The sequence below is a fragment of the Barbatula barbatula genome (genome assembly GCF_947034865.1).
Source record: "Barbatula barbatula genome assembly, chromosome: 20".
NCBI classification, from domain to species: Eukaryota; Metazoa; Chordata; class Actinopteri; order Cypriniformes; family Nemacheilidae; genus Barbatula; species Barbatula barbatula.
Window position 1 is genome coordinate 17,908,019 of NC_136783.1, and position 20,278 is coordinate 17,928,296.

General features: G+C 37.9%; 2 protein-coding genes across 2 annotated transcripts in view; both read left to right on the forward strand.

Moving 5' to 3' along the window:
- The window catches only part of gnai2a (guanine nucleotide binding protein (G protein), alpha inhibiting activity polypeptide 2a), a 43,208-nt gene extending 42,269 nt beyond the window's left edge, over positions 1 to 939 (forward strand). The window contains exon 9 of the mRNA XM_079483857.1: positions 16 to 939. The gene's annotated coding sequence lies outside the window, so the exon portion shown is untranslated. The remainder of the gene's footprint in view (positions 1 to 15) is intronic.
- A 4,387-nt stretch (positions 940 to 5,326) lies between these two features.
- Positions 5,327 to 7,967, forward strand: inka1a (inka box actin regulator 1a). Its single transcript, XM_079483858.1, has 3 exons — positions 5,327 to 5,441; positions 5,605 to 5,653; positions 6,933 to 7,967. The coding sequence occupies exons 2-3, from the start codon at positions 5,651 to 5,653 to the stop codon at positions 7,854 to 7,856; spliced, it is 927 nt and encodes a 308-aa protein (XP_079339984.1). The 5' UTR covers positions 5,327 to 5,441; positions 5,605 to 5,650; the 3' UTR covers positions 7,857 to 7,967.
- Positions 7,968 to 20,278: the final 12,311 nt, after the last annotated feature.

A 20,278-nucleotide genomic window follows, 5' to 3' on the forward strand; every position in this document is an offset into this window, starting at 1 on the left:
CTCTTCCCTCTACAGATTACTTGAACAGTTTTGATGAGTAGAGGAAGCGGAAGTGGAAGACGTCCTGAGCATCTGCACTGGCCAATCACGACGACTCCTTCCACCTGACGACCGATAGCTCAGAGGAGCCCGACCCAATTTCAATTATTGCCAACGACTTTCAATTATTGCCACCCCAACACTGTCTCTGCATTGTTTGGCATTTAATATCTGTATTATTAACTCCTTGGGCTGTGACCACAAATCAACTGTTGTATTTCCATTGTCAATTTTTTCCTTTGTATTTTTTTGTTCTGAATAATACGCAAGGAAACGTTTTTATATTCCTTCATTTTACTCTAGGGAATCTGATGTGCAAATCTTCTTAAACTTTTAATTGCATAACGCTTATTTTTTTAAGAAACCTGCAGGCGTTAGAGTATGTAGAGTATGATCGAAAAAGGAAAGCGCTTTTTTACGATGTTTACACGACGTCCTCGTTCATAGCAAACCGGCGAATTGTCTCGCATGATAGATAGCAGATATTATCAGCACACGTAATAAGTTCACGTCAGCGTAACATTCCTTTTGAAAGTTGAAAAAATATACAAAAAAAGCTTCACGTGGGGAAAGTATTGCTAAAATATAACTGATATTTAAAGTATGTACGTAACCGTATCTAACCATCTTTTTCATCTCTGTCTTCTCGTACTTCTTTCTAGCATTCTGTTTGTGCCTTGACTTCCGTTTACAATGGACTTTTTTTCTTCCTCGATTGTCCTACTGTACGTAAACATTTCTGCTCCAGAACTTTCACACCATGTAAGATTAAATAGTGAGTGTTAATGCAAATCTAATTGAGTTAAAGGGTAGTATTTTTTCTGTTTTTTTGGTAAAGATTAAAATGCTTTTGAAAGTCCTATATAATGATTTAATTTAAATAAAAGTTCATTCACTAGATTAAGCTGCATTGTCTGCTATTTTGTATTTACCGGTAAATGATCGCATACGCACACATGTGTGTTAAGGTTAATAGTTTTGCATTAGCGGCTGAATAATTTCAATATTTAATTATAGTAATTAAAATATATTTAAGGACTTGCTCTAGGCACTGGAACATTTCTAATTTTAGACCGTTCTAGATGTTGCTTGTACCTGGCATGTATGATTAAGAAATTAATTTCTGATCCTAGTTCAGATGGAAGAGGCTCCAGCCAGTGCCACTCCATCCTGTAACTGTAAATCTTTTAAGTGTGTAATAATGATCATGTCTTGTTGTGTAAAAATGTTGATTTACAAATAGCCTACACACACCCACTATACTGTAACATGGATCTCTCATCAAAGAAATAGACAAAATGGATCAAATTATGATCTAAATTAGAAAATAAAGATATGCAATACTGAATCAAAACTTGGTTTACCATATTGTCCTCTTGAACAGATTATTGAGACACTGATACTGCCATCTTGTGACACCTTTTTGAAATGACTATTGTTTAGTAGTAGGTTTAACTAAGAGCTTTGCACAAATTAAATATGTCTTTTAATAAAATGTATGACATTATATTTACAAATTATTAAACCAAAGTGCCTGTTCGTGACATTTGAACGTCGTTTCTTAAACCCGAAAGTAAACGGCTTTTCCTCACGGAAGGTCTGCAATCAGTAAAAATGAGCTAATAAGATATTTCTAATTCACATTTCATGTCCAGTTCTTTCCTCATGTGCCAAGTAGCCGTGAAATAAGCGGGATAATGTACAAGCAGCCGGCTGTTATCGCGAAATAAGCCCCTTCGGTGTCATATAAGACCCTCCTTAAGGAACAGTTCACCCAAAAATACAAATTCCATCATTTACTCGCCCTCATGTATTTACAAACCTGTATGTCTTTTTTTCTGCTATATTTTGAAGAACGTGTTTAACCAAACAACATTGGCCCCCATTTACAAACCCTGATAAACATTGTTTTGTATTCATATTCAATAAAAGAATCACCTGTCATTCAGTAAAGAATAACTGAGGTGTTCTGTCCCACACAGTGGGGCTCTGGTTAGGAGTAAGGGTAGAAAATACATTTTAATCAGTATAAAAACAATAGAAGTGTGCTGCAAGTTCCCCTGAAGATACCAATGAGCACATGTGGCGCCCCCTTCTGGAGAGAATCAATGGGTTGCACGCTGAAGAGTTGACGTTTAAATTCTCCAGGAAAAGACAAATATTTACTTTTGTTTCAGTCTAGAAACTGAACATAATATCAGTGGATCCTGTTATTTGGTTAGTTTTGTCGACATCCTGGTCAAAATCAACAGTTTGCAAGAGTCCAGGGGCCGGTTGCACAAACTGCTTAGACTAGTCTCTGGCCTTAACTTCAAGCCAGTTACACACAAAGGTAGACTGGTCTAATTGAAAAGAGAGACAGATTAGTCCTTATTTATTGCTACTCTGTGAGAATAGTTGTAAGACACAGTGTTAACTCAGCGGCTATGCAACTGGCCCCAGTTCCTTCCCAAAGTACAGACTGTAAAAGCAGAAGTCATTGTCTAACTGAGTAGATTAAAAAATCATTTAAAATGAAATCTTGACTGTAAAGGAGCATTTACGTGCACAGTTACGATGGAAGTGTTCATATGATCCAACTGAATGGATCGATGGTGAAAGGAGTTGAGTGTCTTCCTGGAATGGACAGTCTGAGGGAAATGAAGGGCCGGCCCTATCTATAGAATTCACTACTCCTATAGTAGCCTATAGGTGGCAGGATCGGCATTCATTTGATTTACTGGTGTGACTGGTCAGATTCTGGCCTTCTGCTGGAGAAGAACATTCATTTTCACAATTTGTTTGTTTTTAATTATAGGGAATCATGTGACAAAAACATTATCTTCATTATGTTGTGGGCGTGTCCTCTTGAACCGAATTAGATTCAGCCCAAAACGTTATCGTGGGGCAAATATATTCATGTTGTGTGTTACATGTATGTGTATGTAAGAGAAGACAATAAATACATAAAGAAAATAACTGTGCGGTGTACGTGCGCTTGTCACGTGACTGTCATTCATACCCAGATGCACATGAGACACCCACATCGATTTACGCTAAAACAATCTTTGTTTTATTTCACAGTTACATGAAACAACGCAAGTTATGATGTATTAACTTCAATTATGATGTTCAATTGATCAATTACTTGCCACAGTCTAATATAAACCTTTTCGCTTTTGGCGTCGTTTGGTGTGTAGGCCTACATTGGCAAGCCTGCCACCTCGAGTTAACTCAAACAGACTTTTCAGAACTATAAATGATTTGTCTCGTATTTCTCAGATACGTTTTACCGAAGTCACATAATGTAAATATTGTCAACGTTGATTTTAAGAGTTACAATTATCTGAAACTATATAAAGACTGTACAGAATCGACACTTTTCTTAAAAAGTTATGAAGAGTTGCTGTTTACTAGTACTGTTTACTTTTGTTATTATTCTTACTCTTGCTAATATATTTAATTCACAGTGGTAATCCATCCTCAAGGTGTCGACCAGATGTGAAGCGTTTGATAAGGGTTGGAACTAAACTTTGCATGACTAAAGACCTTTGCTATAAAGTAAGACATTGACAATGTTTGAAAGCATGTTCCATAGATATTTACTAAATCAGATTCACTATTCCTTTCAAATGTTTCTGTATTGCAGTACAGTGCAGTATGAAGCAGGTGAGGACCAGAAATGAAAGATGTAGAGGTGAGGAGACGCATTCCGATAGAATGAAACTCTTGACACTTTTGTTTATAGTTTTTTCCTGTTTGTGTTAAGTATTACATATGCCTGTGGAGCTTAAGGGTTGTTCCTGAAATGAGGAGGTGACTGAATCCGAACTTTACATTGTTTTAACATTTTTTAGATTGCTTCAAAATATGAATGTTAAATTGACAGGATCTACTCTTTCTTGCTTCCATGAGAGGTCCAGAGAGATAAGGAATAGTTTGTTCTGCCTTATTATCAGCACTGCAAACATGCCTATCTGACGTACTCATAAGGCCAGGTAGATCTAGCTGAATCTGTTCTTCTTTACATAGATGAACTGCAAACAGCTGTTGGCATCCTGAAGGTTCCTATTGTCACAAACACTACTAGATAACAGTCACTGATAGATAGCTGATGAATTGGACAGTTTATGCTTGGTGAAGGCAAATAAATCTGGAAGGCATGCCTGACTCGCTTTAAAAGTGCTATAAATGTACTTACCACAGTTACCTGAACAATTCATGAAGATCTCTTAAATTGGATAAAGTGGCCATCTGATAACACAATGGACTGAGTTGCATATAAAGACAAGACTTGATTCTTTTTCCTTTATGTAAATGTGATTGCCACATGTTAGCTTTGCATCTCAAGAGGCTCAGTGTTATTGTGCACTCACGCTTATGTGTGTGCCTGATAGTCTACACACCTCTAAACTAATGTACCACAGATTAGGGTGGGTACCACGCTAAATGAATACGGACATGAATGGAAATGGAAAGATTTTTCTCTAATTACAGTAAATACTAAAAAACAGATGTGAGAACCCCAAAAGCCACACCTGAAGTATGTGCACTATATTTCATTAGTTAAAAACTGTTTGTATTGGGTTATAAAATATATTTTATACTGATTTTAGATTTTCCTTTTGGGATTTCTTTAGTGGCTGTACGGTATGCCTACACGTTCCCAATGTTTAAACCTTAATTATATTTGATATTCTGGAATAAAGTATTAGTTAAATTTACTTAAGGTGAAATTAAAAACGTGTTAAGAATAACTTTGTCGAGACACTGAATTCAAGACCCGATGACTTTAAATAAAAACCGCCAGAGGGCGCTGTTGAGCAGCGTGTGGATGTACGTGCGTCTCAAAATTGCATTTCCGACTGTCCTCTCAAAATGTGACACAAATCTTTTACCATATTTTGTTTGGAACTAAAGATGATAAGATAAGTTTGCAATTGGATCAAAAGAGATACAGCACGTGCAAAGAAATGTAGTAATGTCGCGGATAAAATGTTGACGGTCAATGTGTTTAGTTAGAATCTTACTTAAAACAGTAAGTACACGATCCCCACAGACAGACAGACAGACAGATTGTTTTTATTTGCAATGAAACGTTTTGGTAATTTCTTATATGGTCTTAAACTGACATGCATGCGCAATTCTGTAACGCGTTATTGATTTTCTTCATTTTCATTTTGAGAAAGAGGCGTAATGAGCGCTCCGATTTCACGCGAGCTCTGATTGGTCGCCTCAGACGCGTTGGATTGGGTAGCGTGGAATGCTGCGGTTTGATTGGCCAAGAATTGCACGCTGGAATGAAACAGACGCACAAATGCAGATCTCTCAGCAGCGAGGGCTCATAATCTCGAGTTGACGATAAAAACACATCTGTACCACAGCTGGGATTTTACTGACGGGTTTATTCCTTCACAGCGAATGTAAGTAAAACGTTCTTCCACTTTATATCAATGAACTGCATTAGACTTATACGACAAAGTACCTTTTTCTTTAATATTAAAGTGCAAATGATGCATATTTGCATTCATGCGTTTTTTCAGTGCAACATTACTATTGGTGACATAACATTTATTTCTGTTTCAGGAGTATTTCAAACTACTGGTTTTGACGTTCTCATCTATATCAAATCATGGTAAGCATGCTGCAAATCACACCTTCTGTAAGGTATGGGGTTTAATAATGATGGAGTGCTTCATTCTGTTAAACTGATTGGGAATCACTTTATAGAGCCTATTAAAAGATTAGTTATTATGGAGAAATGTCTTGATTTCAGCATATGGCAGGGCATCAGGTCCCCTTGCCAACCTGTGCTTAGATACGTGAGTTACTTGACCCTGGGTGGGTGCTACTGTTTGTGGATGAGTGCAATGCAGGAATTTTGTGTGTGCATTTTAACTAAGAGAAATATTTCAACAAATATGTGGAAAACTCAATAAGTCGCAGCTGTATCTGCGCTAGATAGGTTAAGAATTGGGTGTTGGCGTTTGGAAATCAGTTATGCATATAAACAAAGTGTACTGCACTTATGCTTATAATGATTTGGTTGTGAGGAGGTATAAAAATGGGTTTATATGGTGCATTCCTCGGTAGCAGAGGACCAAAACATCCACTGAGTTAGGAACTGCTATGCTGCCTAAAGTGAGCTGCCAGAGGCTCTCAGACTTATAAAAAAAACTCACAAATAGGAGATCCAGATTCTTTTAATTTCTTGCAGTCTGTACAATTCGAGCGGAGATTAGAGTTTAAACATTTATAACCAGCTTCATTTCTAACTGTTTACGTAAATTCTGTTAAAAGTGAACCCGTAGTATATTTTTCAACCCACTGCTTGGATTACAATAATACCCTTTATTTCACTATTAAAATATTTTAGCAAGATTTTAGTCTTTGTGCCAAATCACGTATGAACTGCTGCTAGGTCAGATTGTAAGTATACGTGGTGTTTATTTTATGCAGGTGTCAGTTTATATGTGTTTGTGTACATTTGTAAGACGGCATGGATGAAAGGTGTGGAAGTTACTCACTCCAGGTGTGGCGAGTAACTGATTTATTCTAACCGATTTTGATGTGCCAGCTAGTAGTCATCCATTCTCTCTGATAGCTGGGTGTGATGTGTCCACATGACGTGTATTGAGCTGTTGTTTGGCTGTCTTCTTGCTAGAATAGAGGCGTCTTTCTCCAGACAAACACAAGCATGCCCTTTTCAAAGAGCTAGTGCAGGTCTAAACCTGTCAAAAGAGGCAGGATTAGTCAATCTGGGAAAGAAACAGAAAGTGTATGACCCGGTTTCTATTGTAGCTGTCAGATCTATTTTGGAATTTACTTATGAATATGAATTTGAAAAGACATGCTTGCAAAATAGGTTTCTGCATTTTTAACTAAACAAACCATGTCTTTCTCTCTCTTTGCAGTTGTGTCTGCAGGAATCAGGCGACTGCCTGCGGGAACAGATGTGTTATATGATGCGATCGCTGCAGGATCTTAAGCATTTACGCCGGACCTGTGCAGCGCCCCCTATCGGGCCTCCTGCGAGGTTGCGTACCTGTAAGCAGCTCATCGCCCAGCGTGAACGCAGGGCGCGGATGAGGATCAGCGATGCAAGCGAGACTACCAGCTACGACTCAGCCTGCCATCTTTCTACCTCTCTAGAAGAGGAGGAATCTACGGGCGGCCCGTCATCCGCCAGCTCCCCGAGTAGTGAGCGAAGTCTGGAGTTTGACTCTGGTTACTCCGAGGCTTCCTGGCAGGATGAGGGTGTGGTGTTACGTCGTACCAGAAACGTCCGCGTCTCTTCGTCCGCATGTCTCCGCACCAACCAATTGCCCAGCGACCGAGTTCGTCCGAAATCAACATCTGACGCGTGCCTGGAAACATGGACGTCGTTTGAGACATCTAGCGACCCGGCGGACTGGACAACGTCGCTGCTTACCCGCGGGCGTAACCGGCAGCCGTTGGTTCTGGGAGACAACAGCTTTGCCGATCTCATTCAGAATTGGATGGACTTACCAGAATGCCCAGAGCAGTCTGAACAGAAGCACAGTTCAGGACGCGGTTTCGCAAAAGACTTCTTGATAAATGTTAAACGGAGAATAGCAGGACTTTCACGGAACGTTGAAGGACGAAGGAGGTCTACAGATGTTACAAAGCTGAGCACAACGTTTGTGGCCGCCAAAAGACTTTCTTGCCACGTTGAAGTACAGCACAAAACACCCTTCTTCTATAAATCCCACACTGGTTTGAATGAACTGGATGAAGATTTTTATCAGGTTACAGCACTAATGAAATCGGGGAGCAGAATGCCCATCGTCTGTAATAACAAAATTGGGTACATTTGACTCCAGTGAGAGAGACTGAGTGGACAACATCTCCGGGAGAGGCTTATTTTTATATCAAATGTTCTGTCAATGAAGCTATGTACAATGTACACAATAAAATCAAAAAAGTTCAAAGAATTTGGTCAGATTGGTCATTGAAACGCTCTTTCGCTAACTGATTTAAATTGATGAAATGTAACTATAAATCAAATTCATGCATTAACAATTGATCAAAACGTGTCAAACCAAAAACTAGTCAGTCCTTTAAATTCAAATGAATCTATGTTTGGCTGAAAACAAAAAAATAGCTCTGAAAGTGATCCCAATGATTTTTTTCCCCTGGCGTTACAGTTGTGAAGTGTACACCGCTATTCTCTTCAATTTCATCATCATCGTCCTCGAGTGAACATGCCTTTGCATAATTTATTGATCATAATTTAAAACAATATTGCTGCAGAAGGATTAACTTTACTCAATAACATCTCTTACGTCAATTTAAAAAGAACACGTTTAAAAAAGACACTACCTGCTGTTACCTTGGTCTGTACCTGTTCACTTATGTTCCTTAAGTTCCAGTCATTGTGGCCAGAACCACCAAATTTCTAAGCACGTTACAGCAGTGGACAGAACATTGTGTTCTTAGTTTTTCGCTTTCTGGCCCGTCAGGAAAGCTGTTTGGTGATGGCAGGGAGTCTACATCAACACCGGTATCTCAGGTGGTCTTCACAGCATGCATTAAATGAGCTAAGCCTGCTTGTGACTGTTTACAACCGCATAGGGAACATTTGGCAGCAGCTGGCCGGGTGGCGAAGAAATTGACTTTTGCTTCATTAAGCTTCCGGCTTTCTTTAAGTGGCCTTGCTATCAGGCTAATGCGTCCTGCTGCACCGCAGGTCGTGACAATTCATCTGAACACATCTGCTTAAAGACTTATTATTCCCTTTTAGTTTGTTCGAAAGGCTTGGCATTGCAGATGGTGACCTCATATAAGATTCCAAATTACTCTCATACTGAGGCCTGTTTTCATTGTGTGATGTCAGATGTATTTATGTCCGAGTGTTACAATTACAAAGTTGAAATCTGAACTGACTTGCAGATATGTTGATTTTCTTGGCCTTTGTGCCAAAAGGGAATTCTGTGTGCCTGTAAAAGCGTGCATGATCCTTAACTTAATTTAACATTTAAAAAAAAAAAAATTTAAAGGGTGAAATTCCAAAGGGGTTACATGGAACAGATGGACTGATCTACAATAGCAACAAGGGATTGCACTTATGAAGAATACATCATATAAAAGGCACAAGGAGCCTCTTAAAGAAGTTTGGACATTGACATCATAGTATTTCCAAAATTATTAAAATAATTTTAAAATACAAGTAATTCAGGCAGACAGGCTGACTTGCATACCTAAGTGTTCTGCATGTTTATAGTCATTTTTCTTTTCTGAGTATGAAAAATAACCCTGTCTCTTGTCAGTTTTCTTCTGGAGATGTATGAGTAGATGTGTGTGTTTTGGTTGTGTAAAGAAAATGTACAAATCTGCATTCTTGCAATCCTTCGGTAAAGTATTTGCAGCTGCTTTTTTCTGTTCTTGATCTGATAATCTTTGGTTGTTCATTTGCTGGTATTGTTGGTGCTTTAAGTTTGGAAGCTCTGGAGATGTTTGCCGATGTTTAAAAGCTCTAGTGCGAACACAAATACGGAGTGTGTGCCTGGTTTTATGGTGTGTAAGTGTGTGTGGAGTGTTAATTCGAGTAAACGTGAGAGTGTGCGATGGGGCCAGATGTCAGTGATTTCGGATGGAGTGCTGCTGGGTCGAGCATTGAGTCTGTTCTGATGCACAGAGCCAGAACCATCACCCCGTCTGTGTTTGCAAACACTGTAAAGAATTCTGAAGTTCTCACTCATTTATCTCTTAAATTAACAACAGCACATGACAGATGATGACTTTGCTGCTGTCACCCTTCCCATAATCCTTTGCGTTCCACAATCACACTGTTTTAGTACTGAAAGACCTACAGAATCAATTACCAAAATTAGCAACTTGATGTTTTACAACTGTAAGATGTAGGATAAATAAATGTGGTTTTTAGATTGACTACTTAAAATTCCAGTTTCTGTAAGCAGTCTGTACTTTTTCATTATTGGTGTAGAATGACTATTGTTGCACTGTATTTGTGTTGATTCAATCATGTCATTTATTTAAATACAGAAATACTGTACAACAAAATCGTAAAGATATATGAGTAAAATATATGTAAATCATTTATAATTTTCACGTTATACACCTGGGATTATAATAAAAGATTAAGAGACTACCCCGAAATTATTATTCATAATTTACTATGCTAGAAACGTGTTTAGATTAAATGATCATTTCAGTTTCCTTCTGTGAACTAGTGACAACATTTCTCCCAAATTTCGTTTGAAAATATAGTTTTTTTATTTGCAGGATATTGAAATGGGAAATATTGGTCAAAATTGCTTCTAAAATAATGGCACATATAAGTTTATATTCATGTTGTATTCAAACAACACATTGCTAATGTTTTACTTGTATTTTAGATTCAGTTCAAAAATGAACATTTTTTTCACAAGAATCTTTGTCTTTCACGATGCTGTTGTGCAGCAAATAACAGACATTAAAGGAGTAGTTCACCCAAAAGAATGTACCCATTGGCTTTCCATAGTAAGAATAAAAATCACTATGGTCAAAAGGGACGATATTTGGGTGAACTATTCCTTTAAGAGCGTTTGAGAGGTTAACTCCAACACAGGTTTACAATTTAAAGAGAATTTTTCCCTCTCTGCCTTAAGTCATTTTTTGAGGAAAGGAATTGTAGTGTGAGCTCTAAACCGTTTTAAATCCTCCTTTCTAGCATAAAAATCCATTTGAAAAGTGAGGTGTGAACAGTGCTGTGGCAGTGGAGTCGTGGACTGGCTCTGGTGCTCATGAACCTTACAATAGACTCTGTGGGTGAGATGGACGAGTAGACAACACACGTATTGCATACCTGCCATCAGCCCTCAATTAGCCAAACAGAGCTTTTCAACAATGATCTGTGACACCGCTGTGCCACCTTTAGACTAATGTCCAAGTGTTAATGTTTGTGTCAATGGGCCATTTGCCTCCCAAGGGCAACATCCATTAAACACCATGCATAAGAGCATGCTCAGAGTTTATCTGTTATAATCACGGTAGTTGACTTTTGTTGTCTTAAAGTATGAATTTATTGAATCTATTTATAGGATTCGAAGAGCAGAAAAAACAAATTTACAGGAAATGTGACCTACAGTTGTTGGGGGACATCCCTGTTGAGGGATTTATTTAATGTAATTATATAATGTAATGGAAATTCTGGGTGATTTTTCCACAGTTTTGTACCTTAAATCCGGAATCATTGCATAGAAAAGGCAACTGCACACTACATCGAAAGCAATGATGGAAACATGTTTGTGCCTGTTGGTGGCATGGCTGCTATTCTTCAAGAGGAAACTATTCAATTTCTGCCTTTTCTGTCCATACACCCCCACTCATTTTCCTCTTCATTAGCTGAGTTCTCCTCCTGAATTAATGCTTCGCTCTATTATACCAGCAGCTAATGGCTCGGCAATGTCAGGGACATGTTAATGCACACATTAGTGCTTTGTGTGTGTGTGCGCATTAGAGCTCTTACACAGTCCTCAAAGGCTCATAGGAATTATACATTTCTATATAAAAGCCTTCGAGACTCACACATTTGTAGGTTTTCTGTATAAGCAAGATGTGAGCTTCATTATAAAATCAAAAAGCATCAAAACACTGTAATTGTGTCATTACACAGAGAGCTCTAATGTGCTCCGTGGTGAGTGCAGAGACTTGACGTAAAGAACATATGCTGGATATTTATGTAAAGATATACTGTATATTGCATTATTCGGTCAAGATCGTTGTCAAATGGTCAAAAACCTTATAACAGTATAGAGGTGTTGTGTCGGTCAGGCTCTGTAATGAATGAAAGCGCTGACAGACGTGTTGCATTGTTAAGTGTGTTATTTCTTAAAGTGTTCTCTTTGTATCGCACACATGGTATGTCACTGGCCAGTTTTGAACCCAGGTGAATGTGATGAATGCCCATCTCTCTGCAGGACCTCTGGGTAAACAGAAGGAATTCTGGGTAAACAAGAATCAGTCAGGGCGCAGACCAAAGCTGTCACTCTGAGGTCAATCCCTCCCATGTTTCAGAGAAAACCATCTTTAGAAGACCACAAGAGAGAAACACTATTAAACAGACATTAAGAATCATTGAAAAATGTTATCTAATGTTATCTGATAATTTAATCTGACCAGGGCCCTCTATAAGCTTTGAAATGTAAACAATATAAAGTAATCGCTTTTTATATCTGATTGACTCTGTAGTGAATAGCAAATGGGTCAAAGTGCCACTGGTTTTAGACTCAGTAAACGATAAATTCTTAGTGCCTCATGGTCTGACGTTTCTGAGTTAATAAATCTCAGTTGGGCATTGATCACATTTAACCACAAGAGACATGCCCATTGAAAACACACCAGGTCCTCCCATGTATTAAATCAAGTCAATACTTTTTAAACCTCAAACAGAACGGCAGAGATCTATAGATATGGGAGAATTTGAAGGCCCATCTGTAACCTGGGAAAAGAAACAGGCCTGGGATCGAACCGACGGCATATCCCACGAAGCTTTGCAGTGGTGCTCATGAGTTCTCATGGTCATGAGGAAGGCCAAACACGGCCTCCAGGGTCACAGGCCACTTCCCTCTGCTGGCCAAACATGATCTTTCACAGACCAATAATAAATTGTTAGGGAAAAGACAGAGTCTGCTGTGAAGTGGATATACTAACATCACCAGGTTTATTATTTTTACTTTTGAGAATGTGAATTCGGGTCAGGGTTGGTCTGCCGGGGTTAACTGTGGGAATTGTTTGAATTACGAAAGCAAATCGATCTTTTGGAGTTTGGTGTTGTGTTTGATTCAGATGTGTTTTTCTTCACCGGTGGATTGTATGGTTAATGCAACACACCCAGTGAGATGTATCCATTTAATCTTTTCTGGTATTATGAAATATTTTGGACAATTCTAATGGCTTCAGTATATTTACATTCAAAATATATTTTAAAAATAGAACTTTCCTCAACTCTCCTCTTCTTTACTTTATGCGGTGAAGGTCTCTCAGTCGAATCTCTTATCTGTGAGGAGGATGAGAAGTCTCATATATTTCCTGAGGCGTCCCAAATGAAGACCGATCATCGTGCAATGCCAAAAGTTAATTCACTTAAGATGTAGGTAGAGGAGATTTTTCAAAGGAAGAGAATAACACAGGATAAGATATGTGAGGGTTTTCTTCAGAATTCAGCTTCATCTTCTACCACCTCTTTCTCATTTAGTTTTTAAGCAGTTAACCTGAACAGACATCACTTACTCTGTTTACATCACTTACACAGAACTTTCTCAAGCGCTGTATCAACTGTGCTATTTTTATCAGTGTGCATGAGAGAAATTGAACGCTGGAACTGTGTGTGAATGAGAGAGAGAGAGAGAGAAAGAGAGAGAGAGAGAGAGAGAGAGAGAAAGAGAAAGAGAAAGAGAGAGAGAGAGTAGCAGGAGCCTTGAGGCTGTACGGATCATGCAAATCCAGAATGTTAACATTGTAAAGTCACGTCCGTTCCATCTCAACATCAGGCATGCTCTAAATTCCCTGGGGTGTAGTGATGATGTGGGAAAACAAGAGCAACTTACAGATGCGCGAACACACGCACACAAAGTTTTACAACACTCACATCTCTGGAGCTTTGGGTTTTGTTCTTCAGTGTTCTTGACACCTTTGTTACTCCTGATGAAACCTGACTACACTGTAAAAAATGAAAAGTTGACTTAACTTAAAATTTCAAGACACTCGCTCCACAGCTTTTTTGAGTTTACTCAGGTTTTGGCCAAGTATTTCACCTAACTCAATTAACTGAGCAATGTCACATGACTGTCAATTGAAAAAAGAAGTTGAACCAACTTTAAATAAATATGCAACAATCAAATATGTCCGAGTTCACTCAACTATGGACTCAGTTGACCCGACTCAAAAGAGGATGTTTTATATGACGTCATTTTAAAATTGTTCTATCTCTACTTAATAAAAATATGATACTGTATATACACTCTACTTATGTAACTTACTCATTTTAATAATTTTAACCTGCAAATTGAACATTCTGCAATGCATGCTGGGAACTTTCAAACATTTACAATAGTTTTTAAGGTTACACAGATTGGCAAGTTGGTCAAACTTCTTGGCGCGCTTTGGACCATCAATTCGATCTAAGTACAGTCAACAACAAAATCTTTGTTGGAACCGCATTTAGACAAATTTTGTCCAGTATACTCAAAATAATGCATCCTTCTTCAAAAAACCTTTTTGGGAGAACAATTTAAAGTTGTATATTACCATCACAACGTATTATTTCATTTTTATTTACCCTTTAATATAAAATATTCTAAATAAAATGCAGAAATGTTAATAAAAAAAAACCCACCAATGAATATCTAATATACCTTCCCATAGACAGAGGAGTAAAAGACCCCTGTGATCTCCTCAACGGCTCCAGAAGAAATCTGAGGCATTTTTCAAACTGTGCTCAGATATGCTAAGATAACAAAGTCATCATGGTGTCCAAATTTATAATGGATTTCAACTCTTGTCTGTTGTCAATTTGTTTTGGGTTTTATCTTTTATAAGGAAATAAACATTTAAAACTTTTAGTTACACCCAATTCAGATTTATTCAAAGTCCATTGCAGTAGTTTTGTGATATGTTTAGGGCTGTCAAACGATTGATTGCGATTAATCGCACCCAGAGCATGCGTTTGTGTTTACACAATATATGTTTGTGTACTGTGCATGTTTAATGTGTATTTATAAAAACACATACATGCATATATTAAAAAAAAACATTTACGTATATGTAATTTAAATTATTGGTAAATATAAATAAAAATATGTATGCATGTATGTGTATCTGTTTATAAGTACAACATTAATATGGACAGTACACAGACATACAGTATATTATGTAACCACAAACTTTTTTTCCTGGTGCGACAGCCCAAATAATTCCGTTTTATCGTACAGTTTTATAATTCAGTTTGGATCAAGTGGGTAAACATATCCTTTATACGTGGTCAACTCGTAAGCACATTGTTTCTATCTTCCTGCAGGAAGAGTCACGAAGGCTCCAAATGTCCGAGTGCTGTGAACTCTTGTGAGTCGTGTCACAGGACCAGAGCTCAGAGGTGAGAGAGTGTTTGTTTTCAAGTTTATGCTTCTTTACAGCCACAATAAGCAAGAGGTGCCATTGTGGACACATGGAAAGAATGCTCGACATTCTTCCACGACTTCGCTAAAAAGAACACAAAATTGTTTGCGTGGAAGTTGAAAAAAGACTTCAGATTCCTCACAGAGTGCTACACGTTTGGAAGAATGCTGTGTTTGCTTAAACAACACACAGAAACACATGATAGGATGTGCGCAGACTACGCTCACTGATGTTTAGACATGATGGAGATCTCAGTTATCTTTCATTTAGGTATCAACATAAGTGTACCTTCTAAAATTGCCTTGAAGAAATAAAAACTAATGAAACCATTTGTTAAAACACGTTATGTATGAAATATATACACTCTGATGAAATATTTGGCAAATCTGAGCTCAGTTTTGAGATCTCTTCTGAAACCCTAATGGAGACATTTCTGGATCTTTTTCATCTCATTTGTTTCATCTTCATTTACACCAGAAGGATCACATTCCAGTTCGTCACTAGTACAAATGTCACTTTTTAAATGACATGACAGATGGCCTCAAAACTCTGAACTGTCCAACAACATCTTGCTTCATTTCCTCTTCCATTTCATGTCATTGGAATCATCACCATATGAAAGGCAGTCAGCTGGCACGGTGTCGGCACAGAGTGGCACTTGACTTGTTACGCTTTCCACATGAATGGCATGCTAATATAATATTGCATTCATTCATATTCATTTAGATCCGAAAGATCAAGAGGTCTAATGAACAACCAGCACGCCACAATGTGTGCTGTGACCTCTCATGACCCACAATGCCTTTCAGTGTCAGCAGAGAACCGATGCGTTGAGCTTGTGAAAGTGAACGGGCTGGCTGATGTCTGAAACGCAGGAAATGGTCTTGAATGGAGGAGTCAAGGTTTTTCTGGCCTTGATACAGTTGGAACCAGACAAACGGTGATAAGGACACTCTCTCTCTGTCTATTTCTCTCTCGCCCAACACACACACAAAGCTGGTTCTGTTGAGCTCTGCAGTGTTGTAAAGTGCAGATGAACAGTAAGCGGTGGCCGGTGTTTATGATGTCACTCTGCGGCCACACACTGTAAGGCCACACAAAGGCTGGCATTGGGAGACAGGAAGCTGAGGTCGCCGCCCTGACCCTGATGCTGTTGCTGACGGAGGAATGCACATGTCAAGTGCTGTCCCACTGTAAATACACAGAACAGACTTAGTATGCGGGAGTGAGATGGGAGTTTTTTTATATTGACATCACTGTCACTCTGTTGGGCTTCCTGTATTGGGCTTTTGGAGTTTTTCTCTTTTGCATTAGTGTAGCTTTAATTTCTTCCTGTTAAAGGAACAGTTCACCTACAATGAAAAATATTCTCATCATTTCTTTACCTTTATGGTTTTAGCAGTTTCTTAAGCGACTTGCAGTCCATGCAGCATTGTTTTATCAGCATACATTTTCCCTGAGAATCAAAGCCCCTTTCTTTACCAACTGAGCAACAGGAATGTATTTGTATTTGTATATGTTTCACTTTTTATCTTCAGCTAGACAAACATTAAAAAATTATATCAATAACCCTTTCAAGCATAGTGGTCACTACTAGTTGAACATTGTTTATTGTTTTAGGGGATGTAAAACTGACTAAAGTTGTTATTAATGCATTAAAAGGGTTAAAACACTACTTTTATGGTTTGACTAGTTGTCATATACTGTGTTTTTGTCAATAAGGTATGTGAGAACCAATGAGATTTGACGTTATAGATGTGTCACCATCAGAGTTGGGTGTAACTAGTTACTACTAAGTAAATAGTTGCTGTAATTTAATTACTTTTCCCTTGAAAAGGTAAAGTAAGAGATTAGTACATTTTTTTTTGTTGCTGTAATTGAATTACTTCTGATGTATTTAAACTGAATACTTTGTGTTTGCAATAGTGGAAATGACATAAAAATTCAAAGTCTTAAACTTTTAAACTAAACTAAAACTTTCAAATCTCTGCTTTAATGTATAATTCTCACATTTGTAATTCCTTGTCATTTGTACAGTAATCTAATTACACTACTAAATATGTAACTAGTAACTAGTAATCAATTACTTTTTCAGAGTAACTTCCCCAACACTGGTCACCATATTTTCATTTATTTCTTGGATTTGCTTGTTTACATTTCCATTTGACCCAATAAGCTCAAGATATTTATTATCGTATCGTTTTGCTTCATATTCATCTGAGATGACACGTGGGAAAGTAAATTATAAGAGAATTTATATTTGGGTGAACTTTTGCTTAAGTGCAAGAAAACAACCATATTTTTCTTTGACTCTCTGTGCCACAGAGACGTTCAGTATATTATACATCCTCTTGAAAGAGCAAACCAGACATGATAGTGTGATTTTTGCTATTAGACAGCACAGTTGCACCGATAGCATTCCCATTGAGTTGATCGCATGGGGATCATTGCTGAGGCTGACTGATGATGTAATACTTTATTGATGCTCTCTCTATGGGTTCAGCTCAATGGATGTGTTGTAAGAGCTGTCCGCTCAACTGAAGGAGGAGGAAGTCAGCAGGCAGGCTTTACAGAATGAGGATGATAGAGAGATGGGGAAAAGCTGAAAAAAGGGAGAAGGGTCTTGTGGAGGGTCACATGGCAGTCGCACTAAGCGTGTGACCTCTGCGTAGATAATGCGATTTCTCAGACACACACAACTGAAGCATTCACATTATTTTCTGTCTTGCTTCTCTGCATGTCTCTCCTTTCTTTACTTAATATTCAAAATATATGCAAACTGGGTGTCAGTCTATTTTTTATGAAATATGACCGTTGATCATTTTTAGTACAAGTGCATTCTCGGATTGCGTTTTCCACGAGGTTGTCGAAGAGTGGGGGATCATGGGAATGCTTGCACTTTTCATTTTGACATTTCTTGTAACAGTGTCTCTCAGCGAGTAATAACTTCCAGTTTTGTGTTTATCCACAGATAGTTGAGAGGGTGAGAGAGAGAGATGGCAAGTGTATGAAGCCGTTTCCCTCCGTCTGGACATCTAGAACCTCAAACACTGCTGTCAAAGGTCAACGATTAAACTGCACACACGTGTGCATAGACATATACATGTGAGAGCATGTGAAAATGAGTGTAGTCCCCATTTCAGTAAGCATGCTGACTTGAATGAAAGTACTTTCTTTAATTTAATGTTTAAGTTCCACTATTATCATTATTATAAATAGTATCTTTTTTATTCATTCATGCTTTATTTCAGACCCTTAGGTCCATATTAAAAAGTGCAGGAGAAAGTACAGGGGGAAGATAAAGGAAAATAAATCATATAAAATATAATTGAAACGATTCTCTGGAATTTGCATTATTGGAATAGGACACGAGGTGAAATGAACTCAGCTAAAATGAGATGTTGTAAAAGCATCATTAAACTTTGCATTGTGAGGACGTAAGCATGTTATTGGCATGTTAATAAATAAACTTTTACACTTTGATAGTAACTAGTTTAATGGCCAGAAATAGCTTTAATCTAAGACATCTAATCGCTGCTTTGGAACAATGCAAATTGTGAAAAGCACTATATAAATGAAATTGAATTGAATTGAAAGACACAGCCAACACGTCACAAAAACATTTTCGTTGTCCATCTGTATAATTTGCATAGCGCAAAGATGTTTCCGAGTCAGTTGTTACTTGTTTTCTTTTGAAATTTGTCCATCACATCGACTTGTATTTCTAGTAGTGCTGCTTCGTAGTTAGATGTTCAACGGACTCTGAAACGATAAGTTCAACAGGTTTGGTAAGACTGAATGAGTAATTCATGTAAATCCTTCACAGTCAATGCTTTTGAGTTTAACGCCTCTACTACCAGAAATATCAGCTGTTTCATAATATGTCTGGTGAAATATCACGCGAACCGTTGGGGTGAAGTTGCTCGATCAATAACACGTGCCTGACTAGCAGGATTGAATCACTGCCCTTCTGGGAAAGCTTTGATTTTTGACTGCTGTGATCTTATTTCAGTGTCTTAAGGTAAAACAATCAGAAACTGCTTTATATGAAAATCAAACTTTTACAGCACTGAAGTTTTCTTTTTTACACTTTTCTAAAGCAGAATTTTGCATTTCTATTTCTTTTGCCACCATACTTTTTAAGCATAAAATGCAGGTTACTTTATGTATCTTTACACTCTTTGAAGTGAAATGTCAATTTAGAGAGCAGCAATAGAAGTAACCATTTCAAACCGGTCTACACGGGCATAGACGCACCCGAGGAAACACAGTCATGTTATGACATTTGATTGTTTTTTAACGGTGTAACGGACACAACAAGCGACTTCAAGTGAGTCAGCAAACAAATGTCATGACTCCGGCTGTGCCACTACGGGGCACAAAGGATCGTGGGAATCGACTGTTAGATGTACCTGTAAAACCAGCTACGGTTGCAAAAGAGGAGGAATATCTTCTCCAAAATTAGAATCCAAAGATTCCCACAGTGAATGCTTTTAATTATAGGCGTGATATCATTTTTTACAATAGTATTTGTATATTTTCAAAACAAATGTTTGCTTTCGTTTCTTTGCTAGCTTTTTCTAGGGTGTTGCTATAGTGGTGTTAAACGGTTGTTAAGGTGTTTCTGCTAAGATATTCGGTTTCGTGGACAAAGTTACAGCACACATATTCATTTTGAATTTAACTAGTAAATAAACATATAAAAAATCATGTTAAAAGTGCTATACAAATTATACTATACAAAGGTATATGAATGCCATAGCTATATTGATTATATAAATTTGTTTGCATAAAAAGTTAGTTTGTATATGTTCAAAATTCGAGCTCTCTTTTGATATCTGGTTTACGCACATATATATTAATAATGAGAAAGTCATAAAAGTAGTAAAAAGCAGTTTCCTGTGATAGCTGGATGAGAGATAGACGTGTTTGTGATGACCACGGTGGTTTTCACTGGTCTCGTGGGCAGCTGCAGGGCAGACGGCATCAATAGCTTCAAACATCTGACAGCACAGACTGACCACTGTCTGCCTAATTACTCTGACCAGTGATGTGACCCTCTAATGCCCCTGCTGAGAGCCCACCAGCCATCACTGTCTGACACACACACACACACACACTG